Source organism: Hibiscus syriacus, unplaced genomic scaffold (assembly GCF_006381635.1).
Source record: "Hibiscus syriacus cultivar Baekdansim isolate YM2019G1 unplaced genomic scaffold, ASM638163v2 tig00001478_pilon, whole genome shotgun sequence".
In the NCBI taxonomy this organism is placed as follows: Eukaryota; Viridiplantae; Streptophyta; class Magnoliopsida; order Malvales; family Malvaceae; genus Hibiscus; species Hibiscus syriacus.
In genome coordinates this window covers 2,168,180-2,187,074 of record NW_024061874.1, presented here as the reverse complement: position 1 = coordinate 2,187,074, position 18,895 = coordinate 2,168,180, and the positions used below count along the sequence as shown (strand labels likewise).

General features: G+C 31.1%; 1 protein-coding gene and 2 long non-coding RNA genes across 6 annotated transcripts in view; 1 reads left to right on the top strand and 2 right to left on the bottom strand.

Annotated features, from left to right (window-relative positions):
• Window positions 1-8,686, top strand: part of LOC120127343 — a 29,470-nt gene extending 20,784 nt beyond the window's left edge. Inside the window, exon 3 of the long non-coding RNA XR_005516529.1 lies at window positions 8,533-8,686. This is a non-coding gene — a long non-coding RNA (uncharacterized LOC120127343). The remainder of the gene's footprint in view (window positions 1-8,532) is intronic.
• On the bottom strand, window positions 1,128-8,639 carry LOC120127350. The gene is made up of 3 exons (XR_005516530.1): window positions 8,510-8,639; window positions 3,410-3,418; window positions 1,128-1,138 (listed from the first exon to the last, which is right to left on the bottom strand). It is a non-coding gene; the product is annotated as an uncharacterized LOC120127350 (long non-coding RNA).
• Window positions 8,687-12,304: 3,618 nt separating the features above from the next.
• LOC120127307 lies at window positions 12,305-15,101 on the bottom strand. Of its 4 annotated transcripts, none has more exons than XR_005516528.1 (3): window positions 12,938-13,090; window positions 12,621-12,856; window positions 12,305-12,497 (listed from the first exon to the last, which is right to left on the bottom strand). XR_005516528.1 is itself a non-coding variant. In XM_039145246.1 (3 exons), the coding sequence occupies exons 1-3, from the start codon at window positions 15,048-15,050 to the stop codon at window positions 12,490-12,492; spliced, it is 279 nt and encodes a 92-aa protein (XP_039001177.1). In that variant the 5' UTR covers window positions 15,051-15,101; the 3' UTR covers window positions 12,305-12,489. The 4 variants fall into 4 exon arrangements, 3 of the variants coding, with proteins under 3 accessions (XP_039001177.1, XP_039001169.1, XP_039001173.1); XM_039145246.1 differs by lacking the exon at window positions 12,938-13,090 and adding an exon at window positions 14,892-15,101 and having other exon boundaries at window positions 12,617-12,728; XM_039145238.1 differs by lacking the exon at window positions 12,938-13,090 and adding an exon at window positions 14,892-15,101 and having other exon boundaries at window positions 12,621-12,728.
• Between the last annotated feature and the right edge of the window lie 3,794 nt (window positions 15,102-18,895).

The following is an 18,895-nucleotide window of genomic DNA, read 5'->3' as shown; positions in this document are numbered from 1 at the left end:
TTTTAAAAGTTAGGTATTTTAAACCCGTAAATGAATATTTCAACCCCAAGAATGACGTTTTCATGGGAATTAGAATTTTGATATGAAACTTGTGTTAAAAGCTATAAAGTAGTAAAATCTGAAATAAAATCGGATAATCAGATCAAACTAGAATTTTATGAAAATTTTAAGGATGATATATAAGAGTTGTAAATATTATTTCCAAATTTTAGAACAATTAAATTGAATGCGGATCAATGGAATTGAAGTTGATTTTACATATTTAGTTGAAATTGGAAAATTTAGTGACTAAATTGTAGTTTTTCAAAATTTACAAGGGAAGAGGTGGAAAGTGGATTTTTATTTGTTCATATTTGAATTTGGAATATTAAAAGGTATGATAATGCAATGGAAAGTTGTCGACACCGTTGTTCGTCCGGGTGGGGAAAAACTAGTACGACTTAAGGTTTTTCTTTGAAAAGGTTTTGAAAAACGATGAGTCGTCACAAATCATTTTAAGGTGCGATCGAGACATCATAAAAATGGATGATTTTTAATAAAACATTTTATTTTTTTATCAAACTACTAAGTTTAGGGTCTATGAAAATCAAAAAATAAGTTTGGGAGTCAGTTACGCGTTGGGAAGGATTAGCACCCCCACAGTGCCCAAAAATTGGTACCTAGTTGATTACACTATATTTAGAATCGAAATTTTTGAGTTTTGACCTTTATCTAATTTAAAATTCATTTCGGATGCAAAGTTGAAAATGATATTCGTTTATTAAAGCTCATAGCATTCGCCCCTAGCATTAATGCGATAGATCGACTATTATTCCCAATAACTAGACATTGCCTCAATATTTTATAAATCATGGTGCAGTCTTGAAAAGATGTTAACCTATTTCGGGAATCACCAGTAGTCACCCCTGAGCATACTTGCGGGTGATATACTATTGACTCCCTAATAAGTGAACATTGCCTTAAGTTTTAAAACATGATTCAATCAAACAGTTTATTATTAACCCTAACTAAAATAAGGGTAGACTAAGGCTTTCTCTAGCTTAAAGTGTCAAATTATGAATAATTAAAGAGCCTAGAGGCACAAATCTAAAAATGTAAGCTCAAATACTAACTTAAATTAATTTTAATCAATTATGGACTATCGAATAATTAATTCGGAACCTCCAGCATAAGAGAGGACCAAATCGCAAATTCTCCTAAATTAAAAGTTTAAGGACTAAATATAGATTAGACCTAAAATCTAATTAATCTATATTAGTATTAAAATATTCTAAATATAAATCAAAAGGTTTAGATTAAAACCTAAAATTTTAAGACTAAATTAAATAAATTGAAATTAAAGATAAAAATTAAAAGCAATTAATGAATACAAAAGGACTAAATTAAAATAAATAGATAAATAAAACAAAGATGAAATGAAAACATTAAGTAAAGGACTAAAATCAAAGAAATCAGAATATAAAACTTAAATTATGACAATGCAGAAAATTAAAAGCTAGAATTGAAATGAAAAAAATGTAAGCAATTAATAATTTTAAGCATAAATTAAAATAATAGAATTTTAAAGGGTAAAATTAAAATAACATTAATTACAATTGAATATAAAATTATAAGTTAGGGGTAAATTTTTTATTGTTACCTGGAACATGAATAATACAAATCATACCCCAGGGCGGTCATCGCGAGGTCTTAATAATGTCTAATATTCGTATTTTAGCAGTAGGAACCAGAATATAATAAAATAAAATAAAAGTAGCAAAATCAGAATTTAATCAGTGACTAAAATAAAAAAAATCAATGTCAAAATAAAATTAATGAAAACATAAATAATAGTAACTAAGTTAAAACGAAATAAAACAGTGAGATAAAATAAGATAAGGGATGCTCAATTATTTAAAAGGGTCGAGACCAAATCCTTAATAAAAATTAGACGAATTGCCTCGACAAATTTAAATAAAAGAACATTTCCTTTTCCTTTTATTCTTGATTTAATTTAAACATATTCGATTTTTAGGTTGTCTAGTAGAGTAGTTATTTATTTTAAAATATCATAATAGAACATCTAGTTACCTTAAGATGATCCTTTCTTAATATTTTAAAATAAATAAATACTACCTTTAATCCAATTATGAAATTGGTCGAGTTATTCTTAAGAGGCTTTCATATATATTCGAAATATCAAGATCTAAATGCACAAACAAAATTAAACCTTTGAATTAAATATAATATTACAATCTATCTATTGTGAATATAACTAAAGAAGGCATGGATAAACATATTTTAGAGCTTAAACATATTAGACAAAGTGAACAAATATGCTGACAAATCTAATAAATCATGCTAGATGATAAAGGTTTGGACTTTAATGGAAAAATATATACACAATAAAAAGCAAAGACCAAAAATAAGTATCACAAATATAAGTGCTTACATAAAATAAAATCATAAATAGACATAAGGACCAAAATTCAAGATAACAAAATAAGGTATTTAATGTGATAACAAATATGAAACATGCATATATATATTCATGAGACTAAAATAAAATAAACATAAAATAAAGTGCAATAATCAAAGGGCTAAAATTAAAGTTCTAAAATAAAGGACATAAATAAAAAAACAAAAAATTAAGGTAATGAATTAGAGGATTGAAATTAATTAAATAAAAAGTAAGGGTAAAAAATCAAATGTGCATAAAATTTAAATAACAAAAAATAAAAGAGCAATAAAAATAAAATGTTATTGTTAATTTTTAATGTTTAATCCGGACCGTAAATAATGCGAGTAGTACCCCGGGCCAGGTCATCTCAAGGTCGTCATACTGTGGTTAAAACATAAAATAAATAAATAAATAACAAGTTAGCGGTTAGCGGTTAATGGCTAGATGTTGATAGAGTCCAGACCATAATAATGTGAACCGTACCCCGAATCGGGTCACCACAAGGTCGATTCGAATAATAGAAATAAATAAATATAACAATGATTAAAGTATAAGAAAATAAAATTTACTGGTTAATTAAAAATAAATAAAAGCATAATTAAATGATTAAATTAAAATGAAACAAAACAGAGGATCAAAATCATAACAAATAAAACAAAATAATATATAGTGACTAATATGTAAAAACACGCATAACTTAGGGGATCATTTTGTGATTTTTCCTTAAATTAAGTGACTAGAATGCAAAGAAGCTCTAAATAGTAGAGAACCTGAGAGTAATTTAACCCTAGATAGTGACTAAAATGCAAATAGGCACCTAAAGTATAGGGACCTAAACATGATTAACCCTTTATTTTGGTGACAAAAGCATGAAATACACCAAAAATGGAGGACCTAATGCATGATTTACCCAAAAGTTTTAAAACTAAACCCCCTATTATTGTCTTACAGAAGCATGTTAAACCAAACAAAAATAAACTTTCCCCTTTCTTTCTTTTTCTCTCCACGCTTTCCCTCCCCCTTCCATGGTTCGACTGAAAACCACCTAGACTAAGAACCAATGCCAACCACCGTCCCCCAACCCCCACCATCAATGGTTGGGCTCTACCCAAAACCGAGAGAGAACCAAACACTCCCTAAACCAAGACCCAAAATCCTAATTTAAGGTTAAAGATCTTGGCTGAAACTCCTTAAAACTACATGCTCACCGACGTTACCCCGACTCTCCGGCGAACTATACTCCGACAGGGTACCCAACCGACCAAAGGTAAAACTTATTCCCCTCTCTTTCTTCTTATTTGTTGTTTTAGAAATAAAAAAAAGGAATTACTAGAAGATAAAATGAAAAGGAAAAAACTTTCAATGTTTGTATTGTTTTTTTTTTTAATCTGGAAAAAATCCCCTCCCCTTTACAAAAAAGTTTTTGATGTGCTTTTATATTACCCTTGTACAAGTATAAAAAAAATATTTGCTGATTTTTTATTCCTTTTTGCTATTGTACAATTGTTAAACTGGTGAGGAATTGTTTATTCGGCTACTGTTGTGGCATGGATGCTGCAGCTGGGTTACTACAAACGGGGCATTGAATGCCCCAAATATTGAGGGATTTTTCACCCTTTTTTATTTTTATATTATTATTATTAATTGGGATAAAAAATGGTGATTACAAAAGTTGAAATTATCATGTTTCATTAAGGGTAAAATGATAATTTCACATTAAATGAATTTTAAATTCATTGATATTAGATTAAGCCAAGTGTATTATGTTTTAATTGTAGAAAAATCAGAAATTTTCAGTTTCTTCTAGCCCCAAAACTTGTACCACCATAATTACAAGGTAACAATTTTATTTTTTATTTTTAATCTTATTTGATTGATTTTTTTTAATTAAGCTATTAGATAGAGAATTAATCCCTTTGAAATTCTCTATCATTTGGTATAAATATTACATGGAGATCATGCTTATATGATGAGTTTGGAAATTAGGGTTTATGTAGGATTTGTTGATTTTGAGGATTTGTTGAAATATTTTCATGTTTTTGATGTTGGAGAATAATTCTAAAGCTTGTATGATGATTAAAACTACTTGAAATTGGGTGAAATTTCATTTGGACATGACCTAGGGTTTTGAGAAAAATATGATTTGGTTAAATTATGTTAGGCTATGATTGTAGAAGCTTTGAAATGTTGTTTAGAGGTGGAATCCATGCTTGAATCAAGTGAAAATCAAGAACCCTAACCACTATGATATTCGGCTCTAAGGAATTAATTGGGGAAATTGTGAAATATTTCCTTAGGCTTAAAAATGATGTTTGAAATGTTCTACAAGCTTTAGAAAGTTATTTGAGTTATTTTGTAATTTTATGAAAGTTAGGGGACCTATTTTAAAATTATGGAAAATATGGGTTTTATGTCAAAATGCTAGAAAGATGTTGTACTATGCTGGAATTGGAAGTTAGAATATTGAATTTGATGTTAGAATGTGAAATTTGACAATTTTGGAAAGTTGGCAAAGTTTGAGTACTAAATGGAAAATATTGAGAAAGCTAGTGACTTAAGTTGTAACAGTAGAGTTGTTGAGGTATTGAGCTAAAAATTAGATGCTGGAAATTTAATTAAGTTTTTTGAAACTTGAAGTGAATCTAAAAGGCAAGGACTATTTGGAATAAAATGGAAAGTTGGTATGAATTCTAAAAGAATTCATAAATTGTAGTTAAAATGGAAAGTTGCAAATATTATGTGAAGTTTGGGTGAATTTGGATAAAAAGGAATTTATTGGTCAATTTTAAGTATTAAGGTCAACATTGATGATGTGATACGAAATTCGTATCGGTTGAACATCGAAAGGTTTTTAGGAACTTATTTTCTATTGTGTGTCTATGTTAGTAAGATTCTAACATATTGTTTGAAATGTATATGTTATGTAAATAGTGTTCATTTTGATTATGATTGAAATCAATATCAAGCAATGTTAAAGCTAAGGAGAAGCTTAAGGACGTAATATGAAGTGTTAGAAAGGTTTACAAGCTAAGGACACCAAGTGAGTGCATATTTAATTCATATTTGTGTTATTGAGCAAACACTGACTTGCGATGAGCCAGTGACGGAATTACTATGGTAAGAAATAACTTCTAACTATTATGTGAATTATTATTCATACATATATGCTCAATTAATATGCTAATAGAATTAGTGAATAAGCTGAAAATATAAGTTAGTGAAATATGCCCAGATTTGTGTTATGAATAGTAAGTTTAGAAAACCATCATAAATTATACAGAAATTATTAGAGGACAATTTTTACACCGTTGGATTTGTATGTCAGTATAGTTTTGGTTAAAACAAACGGATAATGATTTCTATAGGTATACAAAAATATATGAATTTTTAATTAAGAATATGTCAAAAAGCATAACAACATATTCTTCTCAAAACAGCTTATGTAGGTCAACTTCAAAAATTCAATATAAATTGTATAAGATGAACTAGAACAAGTGCCATATATAGTTAGATTTTTATTCGAGTCTAGTTTCTAGTGGTATATATGGAATAATTTTTAAGTGTGTATATTAATACATAATAATATTTCTTTGCAAGTAGTGCATACTATCGTAATATAAAACTTGTCATAAATTATGTTTTCATGTTACTCCTATGTTATAGGTTATTATAAATGCTCGAAATAAGTCAAATTTATTGCATTTGGTATGATAGTTATGATATTTATTACATGATTAATATGATGTTTATATGTTATAGAAACATAATTGATGATGATTATGATATATAAATGTTACGTGGAAATGAAATGTTAGGGTATGAACTGCCCATTATGTTATGATATGAAGAGTTGGATATGTTGATATATTGATATCTTTGATAATTGAATAATATATAATAATTAATGTTAAAACTCATTGTATGTTGCACTGAGAGTCGTAAGTACATTTGGCATGTCATTAAGTTGAGTACTTTCCAGTTATGTTATGGTATATTCGTGTACATTATGATCTGCACCGTTGGTGCTCATGTTATGATTGCACTTGGTGTGCATTATATGTTTCAGTTAAGATTGGCACCATGATATGTTATGTGCACACCTTATGTTCTACTCACGTACCTTGCATTCTCATAAATATGGATTGGGCTATGAATTTGAAGATAAGTTATGAATCTGATAGTAAGCTATGAGTCTGAAAATAAGTTATAAATCTGGAAATAAGTTCTGATTCATAAAATAAATTCTGAAATGTGAAATTATTATAGACATGGAATATGAAAATGATATGTGAATGAATATGAAGTGGAAAACGATAATAAAATAGAAGTCTTTAAAAGTATTGAATGAAATAGAGAGATGATGATTTTCAGGTCTCTAATGAGGAAAGACGACTTGAATAAATCGGTTTGGATATTTAATGATTTTATTTGAATTTAAGTTTAATGCTTTGAATTGTTATGATATTTTATGTTAAGTTTTAGATAAAGAAAAATAATGTTATGATGTTGTTAAGTTGTTTAATATTTTATGTCACCTTAGTTTGTTATGATTTTCACGCGTAGGTAAAGAAAGACAAGTGAAGTAAGGAGTCGAGTTGGCATCAATCAACAAAGAACAACTACAAGTATTAGTAATGGCATCCTACTATTTTAAATTTTCTAAATGGCATGTATACGAATAAGAAATGTCTAAGATATATTACTAGGGTTATAAATATGAATCAAAGTTTTATAGTTTAGATAAGAAAAATTATATTTTACGAGAACAAAGAAATATTTTAAAATTAGGTAATTTTTATGTAGTATTGTTTACTATTGAACTACTAAACTTCTGCCTAAAGTTAAGCTTGATTTATATGATAATTATTATTTTATGATTTTACACTATTAATGGAATAATTGTAAAGTTAATGATGGAATGTCTTATAATGGAACAAAATTTTAAGCATTTAAGATCATTGAATGTTTGTAAATTTGATGTTACATCTTTAGCTCATATTTTGAGACGTACATGGGCTATGGGTGTAATATTTTTTGTTACAGAGACAAACTCAACTTTCAATTGATAATTTCACTAAGATAATTGTTGTTTACAACTGGAAGATGATCAATGTTATATAAGCATGCAAGAAATGTGAATAGTTGATAAGAAATAGAAACAAATACTAATAACATGGATGAATATTGAATCCATGATAATTAGGATGAAATTAAGATGCATTTAGGGTGACCTACAATGTATGTTCAAAAATGAATGATTCTTTGAATCTTCTTGGTTCATGAATGTATATGGTTGTAATCCATTGCACTTGGTGAATGGATGAATGACTTGAATGCTTCCTTGAATTTTTTTTCCTTTTTTGATTCAATCAAAGAAAAAAATAAATGCTATAAATATCAAAGAGGAAGATATTTCGACCTCAGATGACCAACCAACCCCTATGATGCTATCAGAAGAGAGGCTATGAAATAGGTGAAAAGGTTCAAAAAGTTGAAGAATAAATAAAAACTTGTGATAATAAGAAAGCACTTAAAATATGCATTTAATTTTCATTCAAGTATGTATGAAATAGGAAGCCTTGTGATGTGAACAAAAGCAAGCATGGTTACATTTCATGTAATAACCTTTTAGATTGCTTTTTTTTTAGTGTCAACACAAGAAGGCATGTCCATTCATACGTCCAGTACTTTTGCAGTGTGAACATAAGCAAGCATGTCACATGCAATCACCTTAATTCATATGTAGGCCTATAAATGAACTGAACATTCAGCGAACCGTTCATGAACCGAGCGGCGGGAAGTTCGTTTATGTGCGTTTATTTATTAAATGAACGAACATGAACACGATTTTGTGTTCGTTTAATTAAATGAACGAACATGAACATAGGTCTCGTTCGTTCATTTACGTTCGTGAACGTTCGGTTATGTTCGGTTATGTTCATTCATTTATGTTTAACCCAATCTTCTTAAATAAATTTTGGTGACCAATTTGTAAGTATCTTAAAAGTATTAATTAATCTGATATTCTGATGACCAACTCCATAATTAACCCAATTTTATTTGGAAAACCCAACAATATTAACATGGTTTAGTTCTCTTTGAACGATCCATAAGCTGCATACCCAGCACCGTCAACATCCACTGCACCGGAACCCTATGTGACTGCGCCACCAGCTGGTTATCCGATGAGCAAAGAGGATTCCCAGAAACCGGTTGCTTTTGAAACCAAGTCAAAAGGTGATGGATTCCGTAAGGGATATTAAGTATTAAGCACTGTTTCTTCCACTCAAATAATCTTCTTTTCTTTCATATATAATGGAGTATTCAAAATTTACAAGTAAATAGTGATCAACCAGCAACTCAAGTCAGCTTACTTTGAACTCAAGAACCCAATAATGGTAAGTCCTTATTCCATAGGTTGAGAAGTTCTTTAACGCATTTCATCAAATAAATTTTTTGCGCCATCCGGATATGGAAGTTTAGCCAACCTAATTCTCTCATCTCCCAATTTTCAACTTCTACATAGAACGAAGCTAAGGACATGTTTGTTTGATCCCCAAGGATTAAGGTCAGCAATCACATGAAACACAATTTGTGTTCATCTCGACTGTTGTTGAAGGAGATAGGAAGAAAGAAAGTGGAGGAACGTTATGCAATCCCACATCAGTAGCAAACAAGCAGCTTAGGGTTAGTAACTTATATAAAAGAAGATAAGGGAGAATAGGTTTAAGCATCTTTGCGCTTGGGGCAATGTCGAGCTTGAATCGAGCTCTGAATCGAGTTTGAATCGAGCTTCAATTGAGCTCGAGTCTCGAGTTTTAATTGAGCTCTTAATTTTTTTTTGAGTTCGAGCCTTTTCGAGTTCGAGTCGAGTTTCAATATTATATTTCGAGTTTGAGTCGAGCTTGATAATTTTAAGCTCTCGAGTTTTCGAGTCGAGCTGACTTTGAAAGTTTTCGAGTTCGAGTCGAGCTCAGCAATACTCGAGCTCGACCTCGGCTCGTTTACACCCCTAGGTAGGGTCTCCAACGTTTATGTTTGTTTATGTTCGTGTTCATTTATGTTCGTGTTCGTTTATGTTCGTACGCGTTTATGTTCGTTTATTTATTAAATGAACGAACATGAACAAGTTATATTCCTTAATAAACGAACATGAACAAAAACAAATTGTTCGTTTATGTTCGTGTTCGTTTATGTTCATTTATTTATTAAATGAACGAACATGAACATACCTCCGTTCGTGTGCGTTCGGTTCGTTTACAGGCCTAATCATACGTCTAAACCCAAGTAAGCAGCTCAAGCAAGTATCCCTCCAAAGTCAAGCAAGTATCACAAGGTTGCAATGTAGCAAGCCATTGTGGTAACAATTAAAATGCAACAATATGGGTTAAAATAACTAATTGGAACTCCAAGCATGTGATCACATCAATATGATGAAGGAGGTTCTTCTTTTAGCTATAGATAGGCTTTCATAGATTTAACTTTGCTTCAAATATCTCGGATTAAGCTCGGATGAGCTTCTTGAAGCTTCTTGAATGTAAACAGCTTGTCTCAATCAAATGGTTTCGAAAAGGTTGTCAACAACAACACATGGCGCATAGTAAATGTATGTTTCAATGACAATATTTCCAACATAAAAAATAAACTTTTTTTTTTTGCAGTGAGAATGAAAATCATTTTCAAGCAAAAATGAGTCTTTGTTGTTGGTGGAGTAATCCAATTAAACCACTCGTAGTGGTCCAACAAAATCCTGAAATAAGATGACACAATTGGAAAATATTGGGTTTTCGTTTGGCAAATTTTCTTTCACTTTCAATTGGATTGGAGTGTTTTCCATTTGCTTTGGAGTCTTGAGAATGAGATTAGTCGGCCTTCCATTAAACTTGATTGGACACTTGATTGAAATTTCATCAAGCAAAATCTTCCTCTCGTATTACCAAGGCCTCTCTCAGAAAAACTTTTCTTTCATCAACCAACTAATTCGAAAGGTTGAGGATGTCTTTGATCAAACTACAAACAATCTCATCAATGTTTCAATTAGTTTCAAAGACATTTACTCGTTGTTACTCGTCATTTATAATAATGCAAACGATCATGGGTTGTTCAGATCTTGACGAATCTCCTTCAATTGGATAATTGTTCTTGTTTGTCTCTGTCTTCGGAATCATCCTTGGTTACAAATTTGCTTAATTCTTTTTTCAGAATATCTTACTCGCTTGCTTATTCTTTGTTCTTGTCTTTCGGTTCGTCTTAGGTGACAACTTCCGTAACACCTTTAGACATCGCGGTGCTCTAATTAGAATATTGACTTGGATTGTGTCCTTTTCTCAAATACCGGTAACAACCAACACATTGAACATGTAGAGACTTGATCTTGTTTCCACTTGAAGAAATTTTCTTCTTGTGTTCTTTCCTCCTAAAAATAATTTTTTCAACTTTCTCCTTCAATAAAACTAATCGACGTTGTAGAAAATTTTCCACTTCTTGAAGAAAAACTTGATATAATAAATAAAACTCTCAAAACTGCGTACCTTAATTAACTAGCTATGATTGGATGAAGTTGAGACATTTGTGTTCTTGATCGATTAAGGTGACCTGAGTAAAGGAAACTTCAAATTGGAATTTCGATTGAAATGAGCAAAAGAAGTTATTATTATGATTGGATTGATAAATGGTCGTGGATCTTTTGATGGAGTTTATAATGATGACGAGATGATGAAGGATGTGAGGAATCGAATGATAAACTTGAATCGACTAAGGACTAACATAAACAAATATTATAAAACAATATTAACCCGAATATTATAAGTCACTTAACCAACACAAGATAAATTGGATGGATCGTGACCCGCTATCTATGAAAGAGATAAGAACTTATGATATAATATGATGGATGAATGTCACACTCAGGAGAGTGACAAGTTCGGTAAAGAAGACTCAAAAGCTAGGTTTGATAAGTCTGATAAATAAGTGACACAAACTCAACTTTCAATTGATAATTTCCCCACGCAAAATAGATTTTTAGCGGCGTTTTTATCTCTATAGCGACGTTTTCAAACGCCGCTAAAAACTTTCCCGGGCGTATAAAAAACGCCGCAAGAAGCGCCGCTAAAACTAACATCGCAAAAGATAGCGACTTTTGTGAACAAAAAACGTCGCAAAAGGTCCAGTTCAATAGCGATGTTTTCTTTAAAACGCCGCAAAAGGTCAAGCTCATAACACTGTTTTTAAGAAAAACATGCAAAAGGTTATCGCGGCGTTTTTAAGAGCGTCGATAATTACCTTCTCTTTAGTGGCGTTTGTTTTCTAAAACACCGCTACATGTTATGATATTTAGCGGCATTTATGATAAAAACGCCGCTATTAACTATGTATTAATGGCACAAACGCTGCACATGTATGGTCATTAGTGGCGTTTCCTTCACAAAACGCCGCAAAAGAACCTGGTGGCTTTTATTTACAAACGCCTCTATATTTAACTGATTTCGCATATATCATTTTCTACTTTGTAATACGCAAATTTAATATTCTCTACCATTATCTAATAACAATAAACTTAAAATTTAATTATGACATTATGTAAAAAAAATCAAAATTTATAAAATTAAATTAAAATGTAACATAGTTCAACATTGTTCACTAGAATTTAGTCTAGGTTCTTTCTCTTTCAATTAAAAAACACATTGTTCACTAGAATAAAAAACAATCTTCTAGTAGCAATTTGTATTGATCTCCAACTTCAGTTGATTCTTTTAATGAGGAATGTACCTTCAATTCAAACAACAATGAAAACAAAGCATTCAGAGACAATATATTACAAGAGGATAAAATAAAAGAAAAAGCAAAATAAGATATTTACTCGTACCCACTAGGAAGCAATTCTCAGACGAGTTACAACAGAAAAAACTAAACAAAATACTTTCATAGAATATACTATATCAAAATGTCCACCAATCCCAATACGAGGGACATTTCCCCAAGCCAGTGTGTCAATGGTCCCCTGAAAATCATCCAAAACTTCAGCCTTAGCAGCTTTGACAAAGCAAGCACTAGTATTCTGCCACAAATTGTATAAAGTTAAGTTGACTATAAAAATGTCTTACTTAAGCATCAAAGTAGAAAAAAATGACAGAATTAACCAAAAAGCATCAACGGAAAAAAGAAGATGAATATCACCAACTTGTGTGTCAGTACTGGACATGTCCAGCAGATTCCTGGAATGAAGCACATACAAATCGCTAAAAACCAAATTAATCTCCTTCCTCAAGATAATTGCTGATAATATATTCTGCAAGCACATTTGCAGTTAAATCCTTCAATTATAGATGAAGAAGGAATATGAATTGCCCATGGCTTTTTCAAAATTTGCCACAAACTGATCTTCACAAACTTCTGTTGTCAAAATAACACATTTTCCTGTCATTTATTTCGAAATAAGTTTTCAACTTTCAGGAGACCATATATTAACTAACTGAATAATGAAAGGGAAAGGCTTACCTTCACTCTTAACGTAATATTCAAATTCAGTATCTCCTTCAAGTTCACCATCATCTAAATATTGAAATTCAAGTTTCCGAACAGAAGTAGAGCATCACACTATCAGAGACCAAATTCACTGTTGGTGGATGACATATAATGTTTGAAATTATTAATAATACTACCACTAACAAAATCAGAGACGTACAGAAATTTAAGCAGAAGCACAGCTGAACAGAAGTAGAGCATCACACTATCAGAGACCAAATTCACTGTTGGTGGATGACATATAATGTTTGAAATTATTAATAATACTACCACTAACAAAATCAGAGACGTACAGAAATTTAAGCAGAAGCACAGCTTTTCTTTTGTGTGACCAAGTTAGCATCTTCATATGTTTTCTGTGACATAACTGAATATTCATGATATATAATGAGGCAAATAATAAGAAAAGACACAACAGAAAGTCACAAGTACAACTAAGAATATGCCGCACAAATCACCTCCAGAGAACTGTTTCAAAGTGGAACACCCTTGCTAACTGGAACTAGAAAAAAGGGCCAACAAGTAAAATGGTGTCATGCCCGATATGGAAGTGCATAAAGTTTTAAATTCATTACCACTTTCTATTCTTCTACCGTTACACAGTTAGCACCCTTACTGCAAACTTCTAAAACATGCTTAAAGCACACAGACAGTCCACCATGTTTATTATTATAAAGCATTTTAGCTTGCAGGAAAAGCAATATCTTGAGAAATTAAATATTCCGAAATTAACAATAGACCAAATCTATCTTAACAAGTAAAACTGTAAAAACAACCCTTCTAAAATCAATAAGCAACATGCAATCACATATAATTGATTGGTCTCTCTTTATAAATAAAGATAGTAGGAAACAATCCTTCAAAAAAAAACCTAAAAGGAAAATGTATAAGAATACAAAATTAAATATGGTTTCACATTTTATTTATTTATTTATTTTTACCAAAGTTTTGCCTTTTATTGTTGCTGTACATTATATCAAATATATAGAAGAATAAACTATTTAGCACCAGCACATCATGTTAGAATAGAATGTTTCAATCATGTTAGAAGTGTAGTTACTAGTTACCGCCTTTGATGAATTGAGATAATAATCACAATGTAAAAGCAAAAACTTTCAATGCAAAAGTAAAACCCTAATTCTGTTAAATTCTTTGATATTCCTCACTAAGAATGAATTCCTAGGAGAAATAATAAGTGCCAAAATCTACAGAAAACAATAGAATTTCTCCACAGGGTCATCTATTTATCAACCAAGTATATAATGGTAAGCAATAAAATGAAGGGAATGGAAGCCATAAGTTGTACTATGCCTGCAGGGAAATAAACGAGGCCAAACTGAATTCCCAATTAGGATGGCTTGGCCAGTTATTATCATAGAAATTTAGGACAGAATATTGATTTTAATAATGCATGAATCTTAAAACATGTAGCTCTCACAAACAAGTTTCTTCCACGTAAACAATTAAACTTCACCAGTTAAATCATTGATCTTACATACAGCACCGATGGCCATTTATATTAAATCATAATTCTAAAGCTTTTCCAGAAGAGTCGGCAGTTAAGAATTTGATGGTCAAAAAAATATAAATTCCATTCGAGTAAATGAAAGCTTGTAAAACTAATTAATTCAGCTTTACACAAACCTAAAGATGTTCTTATATATAGAAACTTGATTTCTAATCAGACACAATCAAAGGGGGAATAGGTAAAGCTGATCAAATTATAAATATTAAAAAAGCAAAGAAATCAACCAAGATTTAAAACCCTAGGATAAAACATTAAAAATTGTAAAGCACGACCAGAAGATTTAAAAAATGCAAGCATCTTCCAAAAGTAAATACAATTGAAATTGAAAAAAAAAATCAGATTGAATGAACGATAAATATCTAGAGTAAAGATGGGAAGGGAAATCGGAATCAAGCATACCTTGATCCGAGACCGTGGATTTGAATGTTTTGAAGACGAAGCGGGGGGAGAGAGTTTTGGGAGAGGGGCGATCAAAAAATGGGGGATAAAGGGAGTAAGGAAGGAAGAGGAAGTTTGTTGAAGGAGTGAGAGAGATAGCGCTAGCGTAGGAAAGCCCATGTCTCCTTTTCCCTGCTGCTTCAGTTGCTTCTAGCGTTGTAAAAACAAGGATTTTAGATTTACCCTTCTTTTCTTTTCTTATTTAGTGGTTTTTTTAAACTTGCCTAATTAAAGATTCTTTTATTATTATTTTACGATTTTTTTACTAAACTTAAAAAAAACATTGCATTAAATACTATTTTTTTATATTAAACGCATATTTTTAATTACCTTAATGCATTTTTAATCCTTAAAAATATTGAAATTTTTACTACTATATTGCGGCGTTTGTTGAAAAAACGCCACTATAGATGAACTCTTTTACGACATTTGTGTAAAAACGCCTCTAAGGTACAACTATGTTGCGACGTTTGTAGAAAAAAAACACCACTATAGATTATAACTATTGCAGCGCTTGAGTAGAAACGCCGCTAAAGTACTACTCTATTGCGGCGTTTGTTGAAAAAATGCCACTATAGATTAACCCTATTACGGTGTTTATATAAAAATACCGCTAAAGTATTACTTTTTTGTGGCTTTTGTTGAATAAAACTCCACTATAGATGACCACTATTGCGGCATTTGTATAAAAACGCCGCTAAAGTACTACTCTTTTGCGGCGTTTGTGTATAAACGTCGCTAATTGTACCATTTTGTGGCGTTTGGAATGAAAATGTTGCTATACGTTTAAAGTTAGTGGCGTTTACTCTAAAAACGCCGTTGTAGAGCAGTTTTGATGTAGTTACAAATTGAAGATGATGGCCTTTATATAGGCTTACAAGGCATGTGAATGGTTACTATGAAATAAAAATAAAAACTAAATACATGGATGAATATTAAAGCTATAATAATTAGGATAGCATTAAGATACATTTAGGGTGGCTGACCAAATATGTTCAAAGATGAATGGTTCTTTGAATTTTCTTGGTCAATGAATGTATATGATTATCATCCAATGCACTTGGTGGATGGATGAATATCCTGAATGCTCTCTTGATTTTTTTTTCCTTTTTCGATTTAATGCATTCAATTTTCGTCCAAGCATGTATGAAATAGGAAGACTTGTAATGTGAACACAAGCAAGCATGTCACATTTCATGTAATAGTCGTTTAGATTGCATTTTTAGTGTGAACATAAGCATGCATTCACAAGAAAGAATGTCAATTCACATCTCTATTGCTTTTTTAGTACAAGCATATGCAAACACGGAAGCTTGTGGTCGTGGGATTGAGTCTCACGGTGGGCAATTCATAATTCTGACTGCTGGAGGTCTTTTACGGAAGCTGCTCTCAACCTGGCGTTGGAGGCAGCCTACTATCCTACCTCCCCCTCACCCCATTACATATGAGAATAGGGTCAGCTAATTTTTTATAAGCAAGCACGTCACATGCAAGCACCTCAAGCAATGACCTTTTCAAAGCTAAGTAAGCACCTCGAGGTTGCAATGTAGCAAGTCATTGTAGTAACATATTAAAATGTAATAATGTGTATTAAACTAACTAATTGGACCTCCAAACACGTAATCACATCAAGTATGATGGTGGAAGTTGTTTTGCATTGAAATAGGCTTTTATGAATTGACACTGCTTTGAACAACTCGGACTAAGTTCGGATGATCTTCTTGAAGCTTTTCGAATGTAAATAGCTTGACTCCATCAAACATTCTTGAAAAGTGTGCCAAAAATGATGTAAGGCGTGTGTTGTGTGCACACATCACTATTGGTGATGGAGTCCTCTTTGGGTGAAGAGGATTTGTGCTAGATTGAAAAGGTCTCCAGATGATCAGCGCTTCAGAAGATAGAGGATAGACTGTGAATTTTGATGATCTTTAGTGGTTCTTCAGGCTCTATTCTAGTCTTCTCTATGGTTTTCTTGCCAAATATGATTATCGTTTTCTTTCTATCTTGGTGTAAGTAACTAGCGCCATGTTTTGTTTTATAATTTCTTTTTACTTTTCAATTTTTGATGCTTTCTCTTCCCTTCATGTTTTATTTCATACACTTCAATTGTTTAAGCCTTGGACATTTGAACAGTTGTTAGGAGTGGTGCCTAGTTGGGCGCTTTTTATATTCCTTTATTAATAATAACGGTTGTTTCAAGTTTAAAAAAATATAAATATTTGAATTTTCATGTTTTTTTTCTGATTTTATGATATTTTTACACTTTCTAAGGATTTTTTTCGTTTTCTTTTTCTAATTTCTTATATTTTTTATTTTTTGACACGTGATAATATTTCATTGGACATGTCATTTTTAACAGTTAACAGATAAAGACGAAATTGAAGGAAAGAATAAAAATTGGGGACCAAAATGATAAAAAAAAATAATAGGATTAAAGTGAGAGACATAGGACTCAAGTATTAGAAGGTTAGGGTGAAATAATTTAAGAAATTTGGAGTTTAGAATGTTAGGATAAAATAATTTGAGAATTGGAAATGAAAAATTTAATATAAAATAAAAAAATAATATAGGGAACAGGTACCCTCCGACCCAACTAGCTAGAAATTCAACCCATGACCTGACTCATGACCTATGAAAAATAGCTTTTTTAGATACCCGACCCTGGAATGTGAATATTTTAAAAGAAAATATTCGATTATTTTCATCTTAGCTGATGGATTAATGGATCGAGTATGTCAAGTCGTATAATTTTGAACAACGCTAATTAAAAAGTTTCATCTTTTATGAATCCCAATAAATAATTGAAACAAAGCATCATTTTTGGAGTTTAAGAACTCAACACATTGTTCATGATGAGGGAAAGAAAATGGTTGAAAGTTGAAACTTCGTAAAGTTACCACCTTGAAAGCAAGTTTCAAGATTGAAAAACAATAGAGAAAAGAGGGAAAGTCTAGAAAATACAGACTAATTTAAAGTTAGAAAACTGTAAAAATAGATACGGTTGGAAACGTGAGAAAATATATAATAATTTAGGTCAAGTGCGATCGAAAATGTGACCTTATTTCTCAATTTTGTGTTACAATCATTAATAAGTAAAAAAAATAGTAGAATCGAGAAACTGATAAAACTGGTAAGTATCAATACTTATATAAATATTGGTACTTGCGTGTTTAAAAAAGTTGGAGCCGAAAATAGTTTATTTAAAGGAATTATCTCTACTTTCATAGTTTATTTAAAGGAACAGTTGGAGCTGAACTTATTTTGTTAACATGGCTATTTTCTTTTATCCATTTGCTAAACTCCAATAACATTTTTAGTCCAAACCGGATTTGTTAAAGAAACTTATAACATTCTCGATCTCAACCTAATTTCTTAGTGATCGATAATATTCTTGAGCACAACTGGATTTGTTAAAGCAAATTATAACATTTTCGATCTCAACCTAATTTTATAGCGACTGATAACATTTTTGGCCGCAACTGAATTTGTTTACGCGATTGATAACATTTTCGGCTTTCAAATTATTTTGTTACCAAGGCTATTTTCTTTTACCCGTTTTCTAAACTCAAGTAACATTGTTCGGTTCAAACCAGATTTGTTAAAGTAACTTGTAACATTCTCGATCACTACATAATTTCTTAGCGACCAATAATATTCTTGGGCACAACCGAATTTGTTACAACAAATTACAACATTCTCAATCTCAATCTAATTTCTTAGCGACCAATAACATTCTAGGGTGTCATCAGATTTTTGCCTCCATGTATAACATTTCTTACTCAACTTAGTTTGTTATCATTCTTATTTCGTCGGCCTAATTTTAAGAACTCGAGTAACATTTCTGGGTGCAATCAGTTTTGTTATCGTGGCCTATAACAATTTTGGCTTCCAACCTAATTTTTTATCGTTTATATTTTGTTTGACTCATTTTACAACCAATGGTAACATTTTCATGTACAACCGTT